The 21,341-nt window shown below is 36.7% G+C and overlaps 1 protein-coding gene across 1 annotated transcript in view; it reads right to left on the minus strand.

Annotated features, from left to right (window-relative positions):
* Positions 1 to 7,858: 7,858 nt before the first annotated feature.
* Positions 7,859 to 21,341, minus strand: part of Su(P) (prostaglandin E synthase Su(P)) — a 65,053-nt gene continuing 51,570 nt past the window's right edge. The window contains exon 6 of the mRNA XM_081765681.1: positions 7,859 to 8,576. Coding sequence (XP_081621807.1) covers positions 8,315 to 8,576 — 262 coding nt within the window. The 3' untranslated portion in view covers positions 7,859 to 8,314. The remainder of the gene's footprint in view (positions 8,577 to 21,341) is intronic.

Below are 21,341 nucleotides of genomic sequence, written 5' to 3' on the forward strand. Positions count from 1 at the left end.
GAAGCTTATATCCCCAGCCCCCATTTTAAAAATGGAAAAGTTTTTTTCTATACCAAACTTTGGTGCTAATTTTGTGCCGTTTTGTGTTGCAAACCCCGAGTTTTATGCTGCTCCCGTATGCAAGATATATCCCTATCAAATACCTTGGGCCCCCTTTCCCCATTCCTCCACTATACATTGAAAGTTTTTTCCATGCCAAAGTTTTGTCTCTCAAATCCCGAGTTTTGTACTCTCCCCGTTTTCATGATATACCCCTATCAACTATGCTGGAACCCACGTTCTCACCTCTCCCACTTTACAAATAGAAAGTTTTTTTCTATGGCAAAGTTTTGTGCTATTTTGAGTCGCAAACCCAGTTTTGTGCTGTCCCCATTATATGCTGCTATTAAATATCTTGGTACCCATGTCCAGGAGCACATCACTTTACAAATTGAAAGCTTTTAATGCTGAATTGTGATGCTGGTTTTGTGCTGCAAACCACGAATTTTGTGATGCGCTTGTTTTCAAGATATGTCGCTATCAAATATGTTGAAGTCCATGTCCCCAGCCTACCATTTTAAAAAATTAAAATGGAGTATAGTGATAATAAGTAAAACATTACTTTGGGCATTCTATATTGATTGAGACTAACCTCACTAGTCGAAAAATTAATGCAGGATGTTAAAATGTTCAGGCCTCCTGCATGAACTCTCCGTCGCCTGGATGCTCAGTCGTCATCGTTGTGGGAGTTTTCTGATCTCTTAGTCGAACCAGATTGCGAAAGTGGTACGGGATCACTTACAGACAAACGTATATAAGGTGTTCGAAGAGGGAAAGGACTGTCCTCACAGAGGCCGTTTCATTTTATCAACGTGCACGAGTGCACGAGTGTGAAATGCAAAGGAGCTATACCAAGGGAATGTGGTGGGTGTTGGTACACTGTAAATCCAAACTTCTTAGTGGTTCTTTATGTCTTTGTGGATGTGTGTAGTCTTGCGTTATCGTGTAGTAAGCAGATGTTTAGCCCATTTCGCTGGTTGTTGTTGCTGATTTACTGATGCAATTGCCAAAAGAGTTCACAGTATATTCAGTGTTTATTATGTCATGCGGTGGAAGCCAATTGACGGGCAGAATTCCACCTGCATTCAAAATACAGAAGCAGTTGCTTTCTACATGACTCGTGATCGTGCTTTTGTTGAGCTGGGACCTCCCGCATGTTTATATTACATTGACTTATTATTATTATTATTATTATTATTATTATTATTATTATTATTATTATTATTATTATTGTGTGGAATCTCGTAATTGTAAAAGCACTCATCCTGCGTCTCCAAAGAGCAAAAGTAAGGCTAATAGATCTTCACAACATTGCACATGCACGAATTTCTCTTCGACGATCATTTCAAGCGGATCCCAATGCACATACGCGTTTCTCATCTTTAGATCCTCTGTCCCAATGCGACGGATTGTTGCCCTTCCCAAACCTATCGTATTCTGTAAATCATCCAGTCTCATTGTGGCACATGCCCATTACTCATTATAGCGTCACTTTCTGAACCATCGGAGTTTGTGATTCACGGAGCCTTTCAGAGCTAGTTCCTTTCTTCACACTTGCTTGTAGAACCCAGTCGCACGTCATGGAGCTACTGTATAACACACTGCTGAAGAGGCGCTGATTAATTAACACTTCAGACACATCTTGCTTCCACAGGAACCTCGTGGTTTATCTTCGACTTTGATTGTCGCTTTCCGTTTTATTTTCTCACACTACACTCGTGCACTCGAACACTACCTCCTTCTCCGCGAGCACACCAACATTACGCTACACAAATTCATGCCACGTGGATCCATTTGTGAGAAGGAATGTGAAATTCGGCCGACATGTAGTCAAAGGTCATCTCTGTCAGACACAGTTTTCATTTCGTTCCTTGGAACATAAACATCCTCTCAATCAATATGGAAAACCTAAATGAAGAACATTTTTCTACGTCACAATTGATTTAATTTACTTTCGACTCGGCGTTCTTTTCTTTATTTTTTATATTTTCCATCCTCCCGTCCCCTAAGTAACACCATCAAAACGAATAGATAAAAATACTCACAGGTCCGAACATTATCAATGTTGAATATTTGATCGAGATCGGTCGGGTGGTTCAAGAGACTATAAGTCACAGTCACTTTCAATTTTATAATATAGGTTATTATTATTATTATTCGCGTACTTTTGAATTTACACGGCGAAATTACTGCATAATATATTTTTATTTCTGTATTTTTTTCCTGGATTGAATGTGGTTTCCTTTATTAGTGGGCACTAATTTCTCTCTAGGTCGTCGAATAAATGAATTTCGTTGTGCACTTAGGTGCAAATAATCTTACAGGAAGAAGCTTGATTGTTTCAATGATCAAGGCTAAAGTAAGTAATATTTGGCTTCTAGTTTCAGGTGGTATGATAGTGTAGCGGTAACGTAATAGAGTTACAATTAACACAGCAGTCCAGCATAGGTTCGAATCCTGTTCACGCCAAAGTTGAACTTTTTACAAAGTGATAGTGAAGAATCGATTTCTCATATTAGACGTGCAATGCTTAAAAATGTGGAAGCAAATAACTTTACCGTGATAGAGACGATTTACGAATGTTGGTTGGGAAAGGGCAAGGTATTTACCAGGACATACGAAACACTTCATTGATCTGCAGTAAACAATTTTTCGTGTTCTCGTTCTCATAAAGAAATATTACAGCATTTGTTGAACAAACTTTGTGTAAAGCAATCGGTGGTGTAGTGGTAAAGTACCAGACTTGCAAGCGGAAAATCTGGATTCGATTCCCCGTCAGGTAATATAACTTTTTCGCTTAAAATAATGGCTGCAAACAGAGATTTATCTTCTGTTGGAGAACTTACAAAGCATCACTGGCGAGAATTCGAATACAAGTATGTTTCATATTTATATCCGTCTCTCTCTCTCTCTTTCTTGACGTTTTCCTATCCTGTCGTTGCATCTTTCACTTCTCCCCCGTCTCTCTCACGTACACACGCACTTGATGTATGTGTGCACGTTCCAAAATTAAAACGGAGCAAGAGACCGATAGACCTGGTCTGGAGAATGTAATTAACGGGCAACTTCAGCATCGAGTTTTTCGTGCTCTGGGCATAACATCCCCAGTCCTGGTCATCTCTGAAAGAAATACTGTATAAACGCAACGGAATAAGCAAACATATTTTTTATCATCTGGGTCACCGAGTCTCAGTCGAATTACCGGGTCACTACGGGTTTGAATCCTCGACCCAGTGGTGGTCCATAAGTTAACCAACATCACCCGACTGACACTATGATTCGTTTGAGCTCTAGCGTGTTCATTTTATCTGTGCAAATTACAACGTTCTATTCGCAAGAGATGAAAGTGATGCTGGATGATCGGAACAGATAAATCTTCGGAAAAGACTAGAAAATGGCAACCTCTTTGGTTATTTGAAAACAACATTTTATTTATACTAGTTCGACACAAATTTGTTTCCATCCTGTAATTCAATGTGATTTATTCTGTTGAAATGTGAAACATGCAAAGTCTGCTACATCTATAAGGAACATCCAATTTTCCATTTGAACATTTGTAACTTTTGATTATTATACGGTTTGACTTTTAATATAGGATATTTCTGATAAAAATTTACCAGTAAAATAGCACTCATTCAATTTTATCTTTCCTTCTTGCTATCTTTCTTTTTCTTTTCTTTTCTTTTCTTTTCGTTTTTTTTTTTTTTTTTTTTTTTGTTCACTTTGCATTAGTAATCTGGAATGGAAGATATGACCTACGCTACCTACTGGGTTTATTAGAATGTAGTTTGCATCAGTACAATGAACACCATCGAATTTACAACCGAACCACGCGGAAACAAAGCATGTGTGTTAAACTGTTGACATTATCTTAGGTGTGTCTGTGAGATCTACAGTTTTACTGTAAATTGAGTATGCTATCCTTTTTGAAAGAGACTTAATGAATGTCTCAAGCATCCTCTATATGTTCGAATAGCCCTGAAAAATATATAAAAACAAACGTTATTTCTATATTACTGTTGGATTTCTGGTAACGGAATTTTATAATGTTAGCTTCTTTACTTACTAAGTTTAAAATTCCACATTTTTATCTGTTCTCCCTTTTCTTTTTCTTCTTCTCTCACCTTCTTTGTCTCTCTCTCTCTCTCTGCCTCATTTCTGAACCTCTGTGTAATAGACATCCATTGGTTTCAATTTTTCATTGTGTGTGTTTCAGTTTCTCCCTAAATCAACTTATGAACCTTGTTTCGTCTCGGTTTTGTTATTTCATTTTATCGCTACTAATACATATGTAATTTGACATCAGTATTGCGTTCATGTTGTTAGCTAATTTTAGTATGGGAAAGAAGAAAGAAGGAGAGAGAGGGGGTGTGTTTACCAGACACGATTATGGGACAAGAAAGTGTGTATTGGGTAAACTAGCTGCACGGCATTAGCTGTCGCAATTTTTTGATGCGGAGTGTACCATATCCAAAATCGGGGGAAAAGCGATTTTTTGACAAAAATTTTCCTTTTTCGCGAATTTTCTCCACTATGGTACATGCTAGAGGTACAATTCATGTTCCTACAATTAACAGTCTTGATGATGATGATGATAGTATAGAAATTCACTAAAAAGGTATTATCAAGGGAAAATATGCAAATCGGCTATAGCATCAAAACTATTCATCCCAGGGCCACTCTTTGTAACTCATTCTCTTCACCATAAAGCAAAGCTTTTTTAGTAGCATTTGCATGATCGTATCCTATACCAAAGGGGAGATATTCGCGATAAAAAGGGATTTTTTAAAAAGAAAATCTCTTTTTCACATTTTGAGCGCAAAGTTCCCGCATTTGGTACACTTCAGGGAAATTTTACGGACGCAGTTGGAAACACTGCTTTACTAGAAACAAAACGGGGTATGAACCATGATCCTACGATAAATAGTCTTGACGCAATAGATGATTGAGTGAAAGTCTACAAAATACCTCAAAAAAGCCATAATTTAAAAGGGTTAATATACTTTTCCACGTGTGGATAAATAAATATTCCTAAAGATGCTGTTCACCCATTCAATAATTTTGGATTTATATTTTTACTTTATCTGATAAAATTTTCAATAATTTTCAGGTTAAAATTCTATAACAACTTACTCTAGCACAAGAAGTGACAGTTAAATGCGGAAAGGTGTGTGTATTGTTTGATTTTGATATTGTTTTTTTTTTTTTTTAATCAAACTTTTGGAGAACCTGTACTTTTTCATTAGTGGTGAAGCGCACTATGAGGCCTTGAGGACGGACCTACCCTGTTTTCTTTTCTTTCATTTCTTCCAAAATAAAGTCAGTACTTCAACATTTCGTTTTTTTCGGTAACTAAATAGTAGGTTGGAATCGCTTGGAGACCTTTCCGTCTGAGCCTCACCAGCTCGTTAAACAGGTTTGCGGGCTATGCTGCTCAGGGAGCGAAGCTATTATCGCTGGGGATTGCACGCATTGTTGGGAAGGTGCGAAGGCTCCTCTAAGAGTTTAGTTTTAGCGCTGAAGGCATTTTTCAATGCTAATATGTTATGAAATGATTTCCTTAACACAGAGTAAGAACTTGTTTAATTTAGATATATACTCTCAGGAGTTATTCAGAGTAGCTGCTTTTATATATATATAATATAAATTTACCAAATGCCACCGTATAGAATAATATTTCTGTGTAATTTTAGTTGAGTTTTCCATTTCATAGAATCTGCGGGGTATTTACAATTTTGTTTTGGGGGCACTTTGCTTGTTTCGGGAGGGCCTTTGTTAACTTTATTCCTGGAAATGTGAAATTTCTGCAATATATACATAAAACAATAAAAAAGTTGCAATAAAATTTCGTGAGTGCTTAAGACCGGAAGCCACCCCCTTAAGTAGTGTATGTCACTGCATAGAATACAATATTAAATATCTTGCGCTGATTCAAATGAAGTTCCTTCTGAGCATTACCATTTCTAGTGAAGTCACTATCACGTGATGCATTAATTAAATGCAGCAGTATTGTACTTATTTTAAAGTGGGAAATGCAAGTAACAAACGCTTATCCAAGAACTTTGACAGTTAACTGTGAGAATGTACTTAGTTTTTCTCCACCTTCATCTTCAATTATGCAGGAAATGAACACCGCAAGTGAGGAGGAAATTTCTCTCATCCCCGCTGCAAATCCCAGACAGAAGAAAATATGAATTGCACTTCAAAATATTTGTAATGGAGCTAAATGGGAATATTCCATTAATACACATTGAGTGTTTTCCTCCATGTAAATATTTGTTGAATAATAATAATAATAATAATAATAATAATAATAATAATAATAATAATAATAATAATAATAATAATAATAATAATAATAGATTACTTTCCGTTTACCTTTACTTATATAAATATTCCTTCTTTCTTGTTAAATTAAACAACAAAAAACCACTATGTATACATGCACATAAATATAACTGTAAACAGTGTTAGAAATGCAGCTAAGAAAGTTCTTTTAAATAAATAGATTTGATAGTTTCTTTTGTTTAACTCAATGAAGAAAATAGAATTCTGACTATAATTTTAAACATTTTATGATGCATTACATGTTATTTGTGTTATTAGTTTATCGGGCCTACCCTACTTGTGGGATTACGCTTCGCCATTGTTTTCTTTATAGTTCTGAATTTAATGTAAATGTTTTTTGCTAAACGCTAAATTTGTATTTCTTTTAGGGTAGTATTTCTGACTCAGATAATGACGCAACAAAGAAAAAAAGTATCTCTTCAATTATAAATGGGAGGATTGGCCTGTTAAACATAACAAATCAGAATTCGAATAAGGAACGCCGGGCAGCTCTTCATATGTTTCCTTTTCGCATTCTTTATATATCCCTTGTGGAGCTTCATTTGTGTTAACTGTGTATAGAATGAACTGGAAAATTGTGAGTAGTAACCTGGAAAAGACAGGTTAATTGATTCTTAATTGATTGATATAGTTTTAAGTATGCTATTACAAATGCTCTGAGAGTCCACCAGCAGCAGCACGAACAACAGCTAGACGATAGCTAAATTCGTCATTTCATCGGAAGTGCGAGGGCGACCTGGAATCTTTACTTTTGCACAAACATCCTGTCTCTTCAAATTGACGATACCAACGACGAATGTTCTTGGATACAGACGGACCAATGCCAGAACTCCGATGAAAAGCACGCTGGACCGAAACCACTGACTCAAGTCTTTGCAAACTGCAGCATACCAAACTCCTTCTGTTGAGAGAGTGCCATCTAACTTCTGACTGACTGCAAACTGAGGAGACGCATTGATTGATATGTAACGGCAATTTTCTGAAACTCTAGGACACGTCCACTCAAACAACACTCATTTCCTTCCCAGCACGTCCCATGTTCCGTAATTATTACTGCCCAAAATCAGGTCATTCTTTTTGAAATACGGTGTATATATGTATATATATAAAATCAATATTGCAATAAACTTGATAAACATGATTACAGTTCTTACATTTCCAACTCCAAAGTACAAATTCAATCACTCTCTCAACAAAGAAAGTATCATTTAAAATGTCGACACTCAATTTTTTGGGCACTTTTTTTCTTCAGCTTGCAATGCCGAAGAAAATATTTTCCAATGTTCTTATTTGAACCTTACCTCTCCCATTATTGTACTGATTTTTCGGCTTCCAATTGTTTCTATGCCCAAGACCAAATAATTACTGAAGTAATACAAATAATAATTTAAAAAAAGCATGACTAAATGAGTATTCGCAGTCGCGAATATCTACGATATTATGTGTCATATCAAATATTGAATGAAAACTCATTTTCAAACAGTATATTTAATATAACTATCATTAACAAATACTACAGGTTTAAAAATTACACTTGAAATAACGTAAACACTAGTTTCAAAACGGCACAACTGTCCTGGAAACGTATCATACACATAAAGTTGCCAGGAAATCAATATTTTAAATAAGACATAATTTGTTTTAATTCTCTCTTTATACTTCAATTAATAAATACTTTGTTACTGTACATTCAAACAGTAACATATAGTCTCGTTCACTCACTCACTCACACACACACACACACAGTCCATCGACATTTCTTTTAAAGCTCTTGTACTCTTAACCGTACTTTGGACACTTCGATACTTAAGTTTATAAAAGTTTGAAATAGCAAAGAAAATAAGAATTCCTTAGTATATTTACATTTACGACTGAGAGTACAAGGTTTATTGATAGGTATTTTATACTGCAACTTATCATGCCATGTTTAAATCTGCAATGCCAATTTACCCGAATGATTGGTCACTTCACTTTGGACATTTCTATACCATTGTTCAATTTTTGTATTTTGTAATAAATCACTGAATGCATCACAACCTTCAATACTGTTAAGGACACCATATACTGCCAGGTCAGCTAGATTAGGAGAATCACCTCCCAAAAATTTTGTTCCTTTCTGTTTCAAATGTCTTACCCAGACATTGCACTCATCATACAACGAGGAACGAACATCACTTTTTAAACGATATCTGCAAGATAGAAAAAATACTAAATGAGAATATTAAAGTAATAAATTTACCTTTATTTCTTAAATGTAAAAAGGGTACTGTTATCCATAATTAAGCAAATACTGTTAACAAATGAACTCAGAATGTTCAACTGTTTGAAACTATTAAATTTTAGCAAAATTAAGTTTTCTGGTTCATTTTAAAACAGTACACCAAACACAAGATACACAAAAATGTCAAATATAGTACATAGAAAAGGAATCAATATTAAATAAATTTTCGTTTAGAACTTTTGTCACGATAGTCAACTCCACCAATTTTCAAAATATTCAACGTTTAAGTCACAACAGTAATTTGTGTCACTCGATTTAGGTGATTTCGAACTAAATTTGAAATTATAGTTTCTTTTTAACTTTACTTAGCCTGTATGGTAGTCCAGGCAGTAATGGAAATGAATGCGGCACTATAACTAAAAACAGAAATACCCCACAGCTTTAATGTCTAAAATTGATTGGGAATATGTTTAAACTAAAATGTGCTCCCTATCAAAACCATTTCTCCGTAAAACGACGTGTGTGCCATCACACTTTTTTTTCTTTTTTTAGCTGAACGTTTGTTCACTGCTTCAAAGCTGCAGAGGCAGTGAGAAGAAGAGTAAAAATGAGGTTAAAACATTATATATATATATATACAGGGTGGGCCATTTTAATCAAACCACGGAAATATCTGAAAAATGATAAAACATAGAAGAAATTTTTGAAGTACACGTTATATATTGCTAAGGGGGAAACCCAATTCCGCCAAAAGTACCCCTCTCCGCCCCCCGCAAATGGGGGTAACGGGGGGTTACTTTGAAATGTCAAATGGGAACATGGGTCGAGTAATACCTCGTTCGAAAGGTCTTGGAAAACTAAGTAACGCTGTACCAAAAGATGTTTCATATTGTGCACCAGTTTCAAAATGGCCGCCATGATATGGTTCGGAAACTCCAGTACCCGTAGTATGAAAACCATGGAAGGTAAATGAATAGAACAAAATTGAAATACGTAAATATTATAGGGCATATCGAATGGTGTGGTCCCTGTGATCCAAGCGGCTTCCCTGAAGGGGTCTTGGGGGCTAACTTCAAAATTTCAATGTCCGACCGGACAACGGTTCGGGCGTACGCTTGACCTACCCAATGCTGTTTGGAAGGCAGACTTCATGGATAGAGAATCGGTGCACAGAGTTAGTGCGGATGGCCATATTTACATTTTGATTGACTATTAGCATTCATGTCATACTGTGAGCTTGAGGGACGAAACGGTGTGTACGTATATCACCGAAATGCTTTCTGGACAACCAGCACGCATTTCATAAAAATTTGTGTGGCGACGGAGATTAGCAAATTGACACGTTTGTAAGTTCCAGCAACTGCATTATTCGACAACTTCTTTCGTATAACGTTCCTTCTGCTTTCGCATCAAATCATACTCAGCTATACAGGTTTGCGTTACCATTCAAATAAAATTTCATCTTTTTTTAGTCACTACAGCGTCATCCTTACAAACAAATGTTTCAACCACTCCATACCTATTTGTAAGGTAGTCTTAATTTGCGAATTAAAGTAGAGTTCTCATTTGAACTTTCACTGTTACTTTCCACCCCACTCACATACAGAGCGCAGGGAGAGATTATTTTGCAGGACTTGGATTTCTCTCTATACATTATGGCAATTTTACTCTAATATTTTTTTTTTTTTTTAATCTCTGTTGTATTATTCTCGAGCCTTGGAACGCCTCCGTGGTTTTCCTATTTAATTTTTGTTTTCATTTATGTCTAACCGTATTCTTACTATGGGCACTAGACGTTTTCTTAGACACACTCACCATGTCTTGGCGATCATTTTGAAAATGGTGTCTCATGTCGAAAACATTCTTACAGAAGCTGTTTGATATTAATTTGTCTATGTAACGTCATGTTACTCGCTTCAAGTTGCTATTTGAAATTTTTAAGTTGGTCCCGGATACCTTTCAGTTGGCCCTTGGAGTCACCCCGACAACACCTCTCGATGTGCCTTACGTCACTTAGCTACTCCAGTTTTTTCTTCTGTTGATTTATCTCCAATTGCTCTCATACTACGGGTACTAAACCTTTTCTCTGACACGGATACTATGTTTCGGCGGCCTTTTGAGAACACTGCCTTTTCATCTCAATCGTTTTTTTCCTGCAAGATGTTTGATTTTGCAAGATTTATCGAACGAGGTATCACTCGGCTCATGTTACTATTTTAAATTTTAAAGTTAGCCCCCAAGACCCCTTCAGGGAGGCCACTGGGATCACAGGGACCACACCATTCGATATGCCCTATGATATTTACGTATTTCAATTTTGTTCTATTCATTTACCTTCCATGGTTTTCATACTACGGGTACTGGAGTTTCCGAACCATATCATGGCGGCCATTTTGAAACTGGTGCACAATATGAAACATCTTTTGGTACAGCGTTACTTAGTTTTCCAAGACCTTTCGAACGAGGTATTACTCGACCCATGTTCCCATTTGACATTTCAAAGTTACCCCCATTACGGGGGGCGGGAGGGGTACTTTTGGCGGAATTGGTTTTCCCCCTTAGCAATATATAACGTGTACTTCAAAAATTTCTTCTATGTTTTATAATTTTTCAGATATTTCCGTGGATTGATTAAAATGGCCCACCCTGTATATATATATATCGGGTGTTGCAAAATAAGTGTTACAACTCTTGGGAGGTGACTCCTACCACTGAGACAAGAAAAAAAGTTCTCTTGAACTTTCGCCTATTGGACATAGTTTCAGATCTACAAGGTGCCGAAAGCGTGGGAAAATGACTTTCGGGCGCCAATAGTTCGGAAACTATCCAACATAAAGACGGCGGATAAAAAATTCACTGAAGAAGTCATACCTGCTGTATTGAATTTTGCATGTTTCACAATCCTACCGTGCACGCGCAAGGGATCCCCCAAAGGAACGTAGTGAATCCCGGATAATCTGCCAAATGAAAATTGGTCTAAATGGATATGAAGTGATAGGATTTCTACCAGATAACAATAATTCGTTTGTATTAAGTCGATACCTGGAACAACTACAAAATGGCGGACACCTTCATACAAGTTGTGTGTGGTTGCATAATCGTCAGGTACGGATGCTGGCCAACAGTGACGTTCTGAGTATTAAGTGTAGCGAATTTTTACTCAAATGCTCTAGAAAGACATCTGGAGTGTCGGTAGAGAACAACAGATGAAGCAGGGTGGTTCACATGTGTGCAAACACGTAACGAAAAATGCCCAGAAATGCACTCATACAAAGTAAACGTGAGTTCAAAGCGTCGGAAATGTAAGGAATACAATCAAGAACATAAAATTCATTGCCGATTCACCAATAATATTCCACCAGTCAGACGCAATATGATGTGCACGGTTGCATACCAATAAGGATGCAACAACTGAGACCAAGTTGGAATTGTGCAAGGGGACTCACTAAGAAACTGGGTAAACTAAATGAATGTCTCTAGTGGAATCGCATAATCGATCTTGAAATGTGGCCAATGTGTGTATTGATATCGACATGCAGCTAATGGACAAATGTGAACACGTTCCACTACTGCTGGGGCACCGTCTCACGTGCGAAAACTACGAAAATAAAGTTGTACATTCTGCTATTACATTGGTGCACTTTTTGGTAGAACGTAACTACAACACGATTGTATCAATGTCTCTCTTTGTTTGGGACATTGTCGCACAGTCGAGACATATGAAAAGAAATCTCTTAATCCATGGTTCAGATTCTGAAAGAGCGTGAAAATAACAAACTTCTATCATGTCCCACGTCTTCTGGGCATATGACGTACTCGAAATATAGGAAAATACCTCCAGAAATGTGTATCTTACACACAGTGCACATGCCAAGACAAAGACGAAAATGAACCAATTTGGCGCATGCAACACCGGAACACCATGCATATGGAAAACAATACGACATGAGAAATAGGAAGAAACGTCTTAAACCTCTGATTGTTTACAACTGTGCAGTAGGAGTAACAAAATGAAACACAAAAGCATGTCGGGAGGCTGTACAAGAGCGCTTGCCAAACAAAGTGGGTACTCCTTAAAGAAATGAATACAGAGAAAGTCAGGCTCCATCGAACCTCAGAGCTCGAGTTGTGCTCTACCGACACTCCAGATGTCTTTGTAGAGCATTTGAGTACAAATTTGCTACACTTAATACTCAGAACTTCACTGTTGGCCAGCATGGCGATTATGCAACCACACACAACTTGCATGAAGGTATCCGCCATTTTGTAGTTGTTCCAGATATCGACTTAATACAAACGAATTATTGTTACCTGGTAGAAATCCTATCACTTCATATCCATTTAGACCAATTTTCATTTGGCAGATTATCCGGGACTCCCTACACTCCTTTGGGGAATCCCTTGCGCGTGCATGGTAGGATTGTGAAACATGCAAAATTCTATACAGCAGGTGTGACTTCTTCAGTGAATTTTTTACCCGCCCTCTTTATGTTGGATAGTTTCCGAACTATTGGCGTCCGAAAGTCATTTTCCCACGCTTTCGGCACCTTGTAGATCTGAAACTATGTCCAATAGGCGAAAGTTCAAGAGAACTTTTTTTCTTGTCTCAGTGGTAGGAGTAACCTCCCAAGAGTTGTAACACTTATTTTGCAACACCCGATATATATATGTATATATATGCATGTTCTACTATCTGTCGGGGTTATTTATCTGCAAAACGTCGCACTGTTTTACAAGCAATGTGTGAATGAGAATGAATTTAAGAATTAGAGAATCAAAAAGACGTAGGAGAAACAATACTGATATTTCCAGGAAGAAGGTCAACATGAACCATAAAAATATTTGAAAATCAGGTAGTATTTGGAACACAGCTACACGACATTTGCGTGAAATACCATATATTAATATTGAGTGTGTAAGTAGAAACTCGGCTTTTTGAGGTCAAATTGCACTGTATTTGAAAGATACTTATTACAAAGATTAATAATCGAAATATTCGCCATTACTATCTATGGTCTTTTGCCAGAGATGTGGCAACTGATTAATGCCGTCGCGATAGAAACTTGGTGGTTTCGAAGCAAAATAGTTATCGAGCCATTTTCGCACATCTTACACTTGCGTGAGTCCAACGGCGCCGCATGCTAATGAACTTCCCAGCTTAAGGTGAAGATGAATTCCTGGGTTTCTTTTACTGTATGTGGACGAGCGTTGTCAATCGACAATAGCATTTTCCGACTTCCTTGGCCGGTAAATTGTCTTTTTTTCCTCCAGCACTTAACTTAATTTGATCCAGCACTTAACTTAATCTGATCTTTTGGACCTAGTAACGTTCAGCTGTCACAGTTTGACCAGGTTCCAGAAGTTCGTAGTAAATGACACCTTTGCAATCCCACCAGACACACAGTAACACTTTCTTGACATGAATAATCATTTTTGTAACTGATGTTGATGGCTGACCGGATCAATCCACACTTTTCGGCGTTTAGGATTGTCTTACAGAATCCACTTTTCATTGCCCGTGATGATTTTGTGCGAGAAGTTTTTGATTTTGTACCGCAAAAGCAAATTCATGCAGATGGCAACTCTTTGGTTTCCGTTTTCTTCCGTCAGTTTATGAGGAACCCATTTTTCTTCCTTCTGTATCTTTCCCAATGCATGCAATCGAAGTGATATTGCTTGGCGAATAACTCTTTAACTGTTCAGCAAGCTCTTCTTCCGTTTGATTTGGATTTTCATCCAGTAATTCTTGAAATTCTTCGTCCTCAAATTTTTTCACTGCACCTGGAAGTGGATCGTCCTCCAGACTAGACTTCCGCCACGAAATCTTGCAAACCACTTTATTACTGTTGAATGACTCACAGAATGTTCACCCAAAGTAGAATTAATCAATTCTGTTGCTTGCGCCGCATATTATTATTATTATTATTATTATTATTATTATTATTATTATTATTATTATTATTATTATTATTATTATTATTATTATTTGAAAACAGAAGAGCAAATGTAATGGCTTAAATGTTGCTTACAGATCCCCAGATCCCCATCTATACTACACGTGATACATGCGGTATGACAGCTTGTGCCAGACTGAAACTTGTGTTACAAAACCAGCAATGCCTAAGCTACATATAATAACACTAGCGGCCGAATCGGATGCGTTCAACAGTATTGTCAAATTGAGTCGACTTCAGAGTCGAGTTTCTACTTGCACACTCAATATATGCAGTACGTTACAAATTCACGATTTCCCAAATCAGGTGCCGTGTTACGCAAATTTACGTTTTCATTCGTCATGAAATCGCAAATGTGGAGTTTCAATAAGATGATAGCAGTAATGCCAGCACTAGGGCGAACTCGGAGTTGATTGGCTGACAGACGTCATGTGATCTGATCATGTGGTATGACGTCATAGGAGGTCAATACCATCTAAATTTTGGCATTGGTACCGTGGCTCACCCTTAAATTTTGGAAATTGACAAATTTAAAAATTCGGTATGGTAGGATGTATATACCTCTGTAAACTTGGTGGTCCATCTCGTTTCCTTTTATGGATGAAAATTGCCGAAAATGTGAATTTCGAAGGTTTTGGACGCATTTTACTCTCTCTGATAGGGTTGAGTACATGGGTGCATTCCCTTTCATAAGACATAGGTACATTGATGCATTCATTTTAAATTTTGAGTGGGGTACATAGGACAATCCCTTAAATTTGAGAATTGTTAAAAAACAAAATTTAGTAAATGTTCTTTATAACCCAAATATACTGTAAATTTGGGTGATCCATCTTGTTCCCTACCCTTTCCAGCCCGAATTTTTTTGTGTTTTGGAAAAACATATGTACACAGTATTTCCTATTGCAATGATGTCACATCATAGATCCTCGGTTTTGCTTCAACGCGAGTAAGTAGAGATACCAAATTATGAGATTGACGCGAAAGAAAAGTGTTATGATTACATGGGGAAATTGCATGAATTTATATTAGATTTATGATTATAAAAATTTTGTGATTCCAAATGGCATCATTGGGCCGGAAAGGGTTAATAAGTATAAAATTCCCCAAAATTCAAAATTTGGAGGCTTTTGACTTAATTTATTTCCTTTGATGAGAGTTTATCACGTTATATGGTTATATAATTGACATAGGAATTCATTTTCTTTTATAAGACATAGGTACTCAAAATGCACTCCTTTAAATTTTTGGGAAGAGTACTCTTAAATTTGGAATTTGTCTACAGAAATTTGATAAACGTTCTCTAGGACCTTACTTCATACTACTGTAAATTTGGTTAGTCCTCCTTATCCCTTTCTATGGCTAAAAAATTACTAAAAATATTGGGTCGATGCATAAGTTCGTGCGGTTCTTATATTTTATGTTTTATTTTTATTCTGCTGTTCTGTTAATTCAAATACAAATACAACATAGACATAACATTAACATATTCTACGAGTATAACAATACATTGCATACATTTTACTGTCACTCACATTAAATCGCAATCACTCAGTGATGTATTTACCTCCACTATCTATGACCTTCTGCCAACGTTTAGGTAGCAGTTCGCCTGACGAATGCCTCGCCTGTAGAACTGTTTTGGTTTTGACTGGAAGAAATCTGTTAGCCATTATTCAAGAGAAACTTTTCTCTGTTGTTCTTTCAGCAATTGCTTCGTTACCGTACACTGCACAAATTGTTCTCACAGCTTCTGCTGCACTGGATCTTCGGTTAAACTCAACGAGTAAAATGTGATGGAAATGGTTACTTTTCTCAACTTAACATTCCATATTAGTTTGTCCAAAATATATACAATCAATCAAGAAAACCTCACAACACAAACTCCAAACTTCAGTAAAACAACGGAATAACGATAAACAATCGCTTCACACCGCATTGTTGCCAACCCAAAAGAAAACTGCACGAACTTATGCATCGACCCTATATAAACGTAAGCAATACGTCGTACCATGTGGTAAGTTATTAACCTAATATATCCTTTTTGATTGTGTTTTATTGAAACATATGATCATAAGGATACACTCGTGCGTAGATTTGCTGTTGTGACAAGCTCCCTCGAAAATCGTAAATCATCATCTAAAGCGTTCTACCGTTAAATCCATTTCTCTGTTGCCAAATAATACAATTCCACTTCTTCTGGACGCAAGGAACACTATCATTTGTATTACATTGCTACACTCGACAGACTGCTAACTACAATACCAATCTAACAACAGTAGTCCGGTATTGCTATATTTATATTTTCGTTTTTACCTTTCTGTATATATATAAAGTCGGGGCCATGGATAAACGACTATTTTTCCTGGAAGAGGAAAAACTTTCCTCAACCCCCTGTGGTTTAGCAACCGCGAACTTCACTGGGATTCGCGAAGGAGTAAATGCTACCAGATTTCTAAACTGAACTAACAAAGGTCTCGTTTTTTTTAAAGGATCCTCTTTCCTTCAGAATAACCTTAATAGTAATAAAAAAAAAAGTAAAGCGAAGAATGTAAATGCCTCTAAAAGGGTAAATATTCATTCTCAATTCCTACAAGAGTCTTATTTTTGGTGCTACAATTTACAACTTAAGGCAGGTAGTAGGGTTAGTTTCCTTTTTTCCTCTTGAGTTTTATAGTTTTCCGGATTTTGCAAACAGAAAAAAAAAAAGAAAGAAAGTTTGACTTAGGTCATCTTCATCCATGAATAAGCAGTAACACACACAAAGAAGTTAAAGTTAAAACAGTTTTTTCTACTGTTTTGAAAATTAAAGAAACGAATAGAAAGAAGGAAAAATCTTAGCTTTAAATGCTTTCTCAATAAACTTTGTTCCTTATAGACAGATTCAATTTATTGTTTATAGCCATCAATAGTTCACTGGCGCAAATCCCGGAGGTATGAGGGGGGTCATGTCCCCCCAATTTTGGAACTGGGGGGACTGTTCCTTTCAATAATCCGATTTGAAATGTATTTTTGGGGGATAAACGTGATGATTTGTGAAGACATCCGAGACTATGAATTTCCTTATTCCATCAGAACATTACGTCGTCTCTTACATAGTATGGGGTTTTCGTATAAATCAATGTCAAGAAAATGCGCGAAATGTGAGTCCAATAAAGTTATTGCTTAGAGATACCGTTATCTCGAAGAAATTAAAGCTTACCGTTCCGCGGGATACTGTAACGTATACTTAGACGAAACTTGGTACGATAGCAACATGTGCCAAATGAAAAATTGGTCCGACGACTCTTGATAATTGCACAGTTGCAACTTCGGACAAAAAAGGGGAAAGGATCGTTATTACGCACTTTGGTGGCCGATTTGCTTTTGTGGATAGTGCTTTATTTATAACTCGAGAAAATATCTGATACTCCTGTCGATTATCATGGGACAATAAACGCAGAAATTTTCGAGCATTGGTTTGAGAGCTCCATACCAAAACGCTTAGAGGAGATACCAGTTATATTTTTGGATAATGTCCCTTACCATAGCCGTATAATTAATCCGAAGCCTAATACTTCGTGGAGAACAGAAACTATTCTTAATTATGTGCGAATCCACAATAGTGCCATATCTAGTCCGGTCCCGATAATACCTGTTTTCCAAATTATTGATGAACAACTGGCTGCGAACGGAAAAAGAAAAAGGTACGCAATTAGACGAACTGGCAGCATCATATGGGCATGTTGTTTTAAGATTACCTCCATATCACTGCGTACTTAACCCAATTCAAATGGTGTGGTCACAATTAAAACGGACGGTAGCATCCCAAAAGATGAAAGGCGAACCCCTACCAAAACTGGTGTCTTTATTAAATAGTGCACTCAACAGAATTAGAGTTGACAGTTGGAGAAATTACATAAGACGCATGGAGGATATTGAAGACAGTTACAGAGATCTTCAGTCGGTTTTCAATAACTCAAGTAGAGTTTTAGTGAAAATAACAAATTCGTCAACAGACAAATCTGACTTAGATCAGGAGTAGTACTTTGCAAGGTGTGACAGTACTCCATAGTTTTTAATATTCTTATTTTCATAGATCATGCACCTTATAAAATTTGTGGTTGGTTACTGTTCAATTAAGTTTTTCTCTTGTTCAAAATATGTATTCACGAATGAACGAACATGTAATTGCACGTTTTCACAGAATTCCCTATTTAAAAATAATTTCCCCATTTATTTTAGCGATAATTAAAATATTGATATATTTTATTGCAAGTTTTTATTTTGTAATATGATAACGCTTGCTCTTGTAGAGGAATTCACATACAGTTAGAGTAATACGTGGCAATTTCATTTTATTACCACTGGCAATACAACCTATTTCTTTTATCCTTTATGATTCATTACCCGAAGACCGAAAATAACATAGAAGCAAACTTACCTGATATACAACCAACAAAGAAGTGAAAATTTCAGGAGGGCTGAAGGTAGTCGAAAACGAGCTAACCCCCTGGCCACCCTAGCTATAGATCTGATTTCGATATGAACATTGGTTAAGAAACCTGGGCGATATGTATCTTTAATTAATGCTAATTATTTAACACCTATCCCTATAAAGCATTTAAATGTCTTATTGCTAAATGTAAAAATTTACCAAGATTACTTTTAAAAGTCAATAATATAAAATTACTGGGCAAGATGAATTTTTTTTTTGTGATGAGGTGAAAAAGAATTCTTTGAGAATTGACGAGACTTTTTCAAACTTAACAAGACGTCTCTTCTCGTGGACAACAGTAGTCAAGATCGAGTTAAATCGTTTTCGCGCGTCCCAATCGCGACAATATATAATAAATCTACACAACATTTCTTTAATATCGCCTATTTAATGGCTTCAATGATGAGAACCATAAACCCAGCCCAAGCCACTAACCTTAGGATATGTTTCCATGTAAAACATTTGCAAGCAACTGAATTATATTGATTTCAATACAATAGTAAAATATTTACATACAAGTCATCATTTTCACAATAGCCTGTTTTAAATTTTATTTTTAGTTTACTGACAGCTTTATCGACCAAGTGCTAATCAAATTGCAATTTTCTGATATTTTGCACTGTTTGTTTTTAATTACTTGGGACTTTTTCTTCAATAAAACTAAGCCATTGATCGAGACCATTCTCCAACAAGATCTTAGCCTAGTATCGGATTCGGATGTCAACGATAGCATTGCTAAGTGGTCATCTATAGTGGGATCAGATCCACCTGACCTTGATAAGAGGAGATCCTCTTGGGACGATCCTCTTATAAATCATCACTTTTCAGCTCTACTTCAGTCATCCGATAACCCAGAAGATAAGGCCAGACTTCGAGCTACATCATCTCCAGAAGCAGGCGCTTGGCTCCATGCTATCCCGTCACCTTCTTTAGGATTACATCTTCCCAATGACAGTTTTCGAATTGCCAGTGCACTGCGTTTGGGAGCAGATGTTTGCGAGAAACACAGATGTCCTGCCTGTAAAAGTGTCGTAGACAAGAAGGGCCTTCATGGACTCTCCTGTGCCAATAGTGCAGGCAGACATTCACGCCACTCCAGCGTCAACGACATTATCATGAGGGCACTAATTTCAGCAGGCGTTCCTTCTATATGTGAACCGTTGGGATGCAGTCGTGCAGACGGCAAGAGGCCAGATGGTATGACCCTGATACCGTGGAAGAAAGGAAAAGCACTTCTATGGGATTTTACTCGTTCCGATACCTTCGCCCCTTTAAATCTTCATTCTTCCTCAGCACAAGCTGGCAACGTGGCTGCTCGCCGGGAAACAGAAAAGCGCAGGAAGTATAGCAATTTACTCGACAAATATCATTTTGTCGCTATAGCTATCGAATGGGGTGGTTCATGGGGTCCCGAAGACCTTAACTTTATAAAAGAAGTTGGTCACCGCGTTTATTTATCGTCAGGAGACGCTAGAGCAACCTCTTTTCTACTGCAACGCATCAGTATGGCAGTACAAAGAGGGAACGTTGCATCAGTTTTGGGAACGCTACCCTCTGGTAAGGAACTGGAGGAGATCTTTTGTCTGTAATCTCGGCGAAGGTTTGAGGATGCTGTTGCGAGGCTTATCACAATAACGTGTATCAGTGAATAATTATATTTTGAAAAAAAAATACTAATTTCTTTATTACTTTAAAATTTTGTTTAATACACGCACTGTTCACTGTATTTGAGGATAAGTATGAAAATAAATTTCTTTCTAGTTAGTAAAATATATATATATATATATATATATATATATATATATATATATATTATACTACATGATTCCATTTTCCCTTCTCAGCAACGGAATTTTTAAAATAACTTTCACGGATTCGTGAGATACTCTATTCTCAACAAAAACTATTTGAACCCTCTTTTACTCCCCTATACGACATACTTCAGAACAATCTATTCTAAGTCCTTGATTTTGTGACAAAGGAACATTCTGTACAAATTAATGTTTCTACCTATAATAGTTTGACTTAGTTATTGGTGAGTAAGTCATTTTAATCTTTTTATATAATAGTGTATAGGTCCTGTCTTTTTTTTAAAGAAAAAAGAATGATTTGTGTTTTGATATTTTCACCCGATTTGAATTATGCTGTAGGCAATGGATTATTTAACACTTTTCTTAGATCATTCTTTATTACACAATTCACGTGTCAATACGTTTCTACTACGGTTTGCTCTATGGCTTTCTCTAGAAGAGAAGAACAAATGGTGTCCAGACATTTTCAAGAAAAAATTATAACCCGTTAT

Source organism: Thermobia domestica, chromosome 7 (assembly GCF_964235325.1).
Source record: "Thermobia domestica chromosome 7, izTheDome1.hap1.1, whole genome shotgun sequence".
Taxonomy (NCBI): domain Eukaryota; kingdom Metazoa; phylum Arthropoda; class Insecta; order Zygentoma; family Lepismatidae; genus Thermobia; species Thermobia domestica.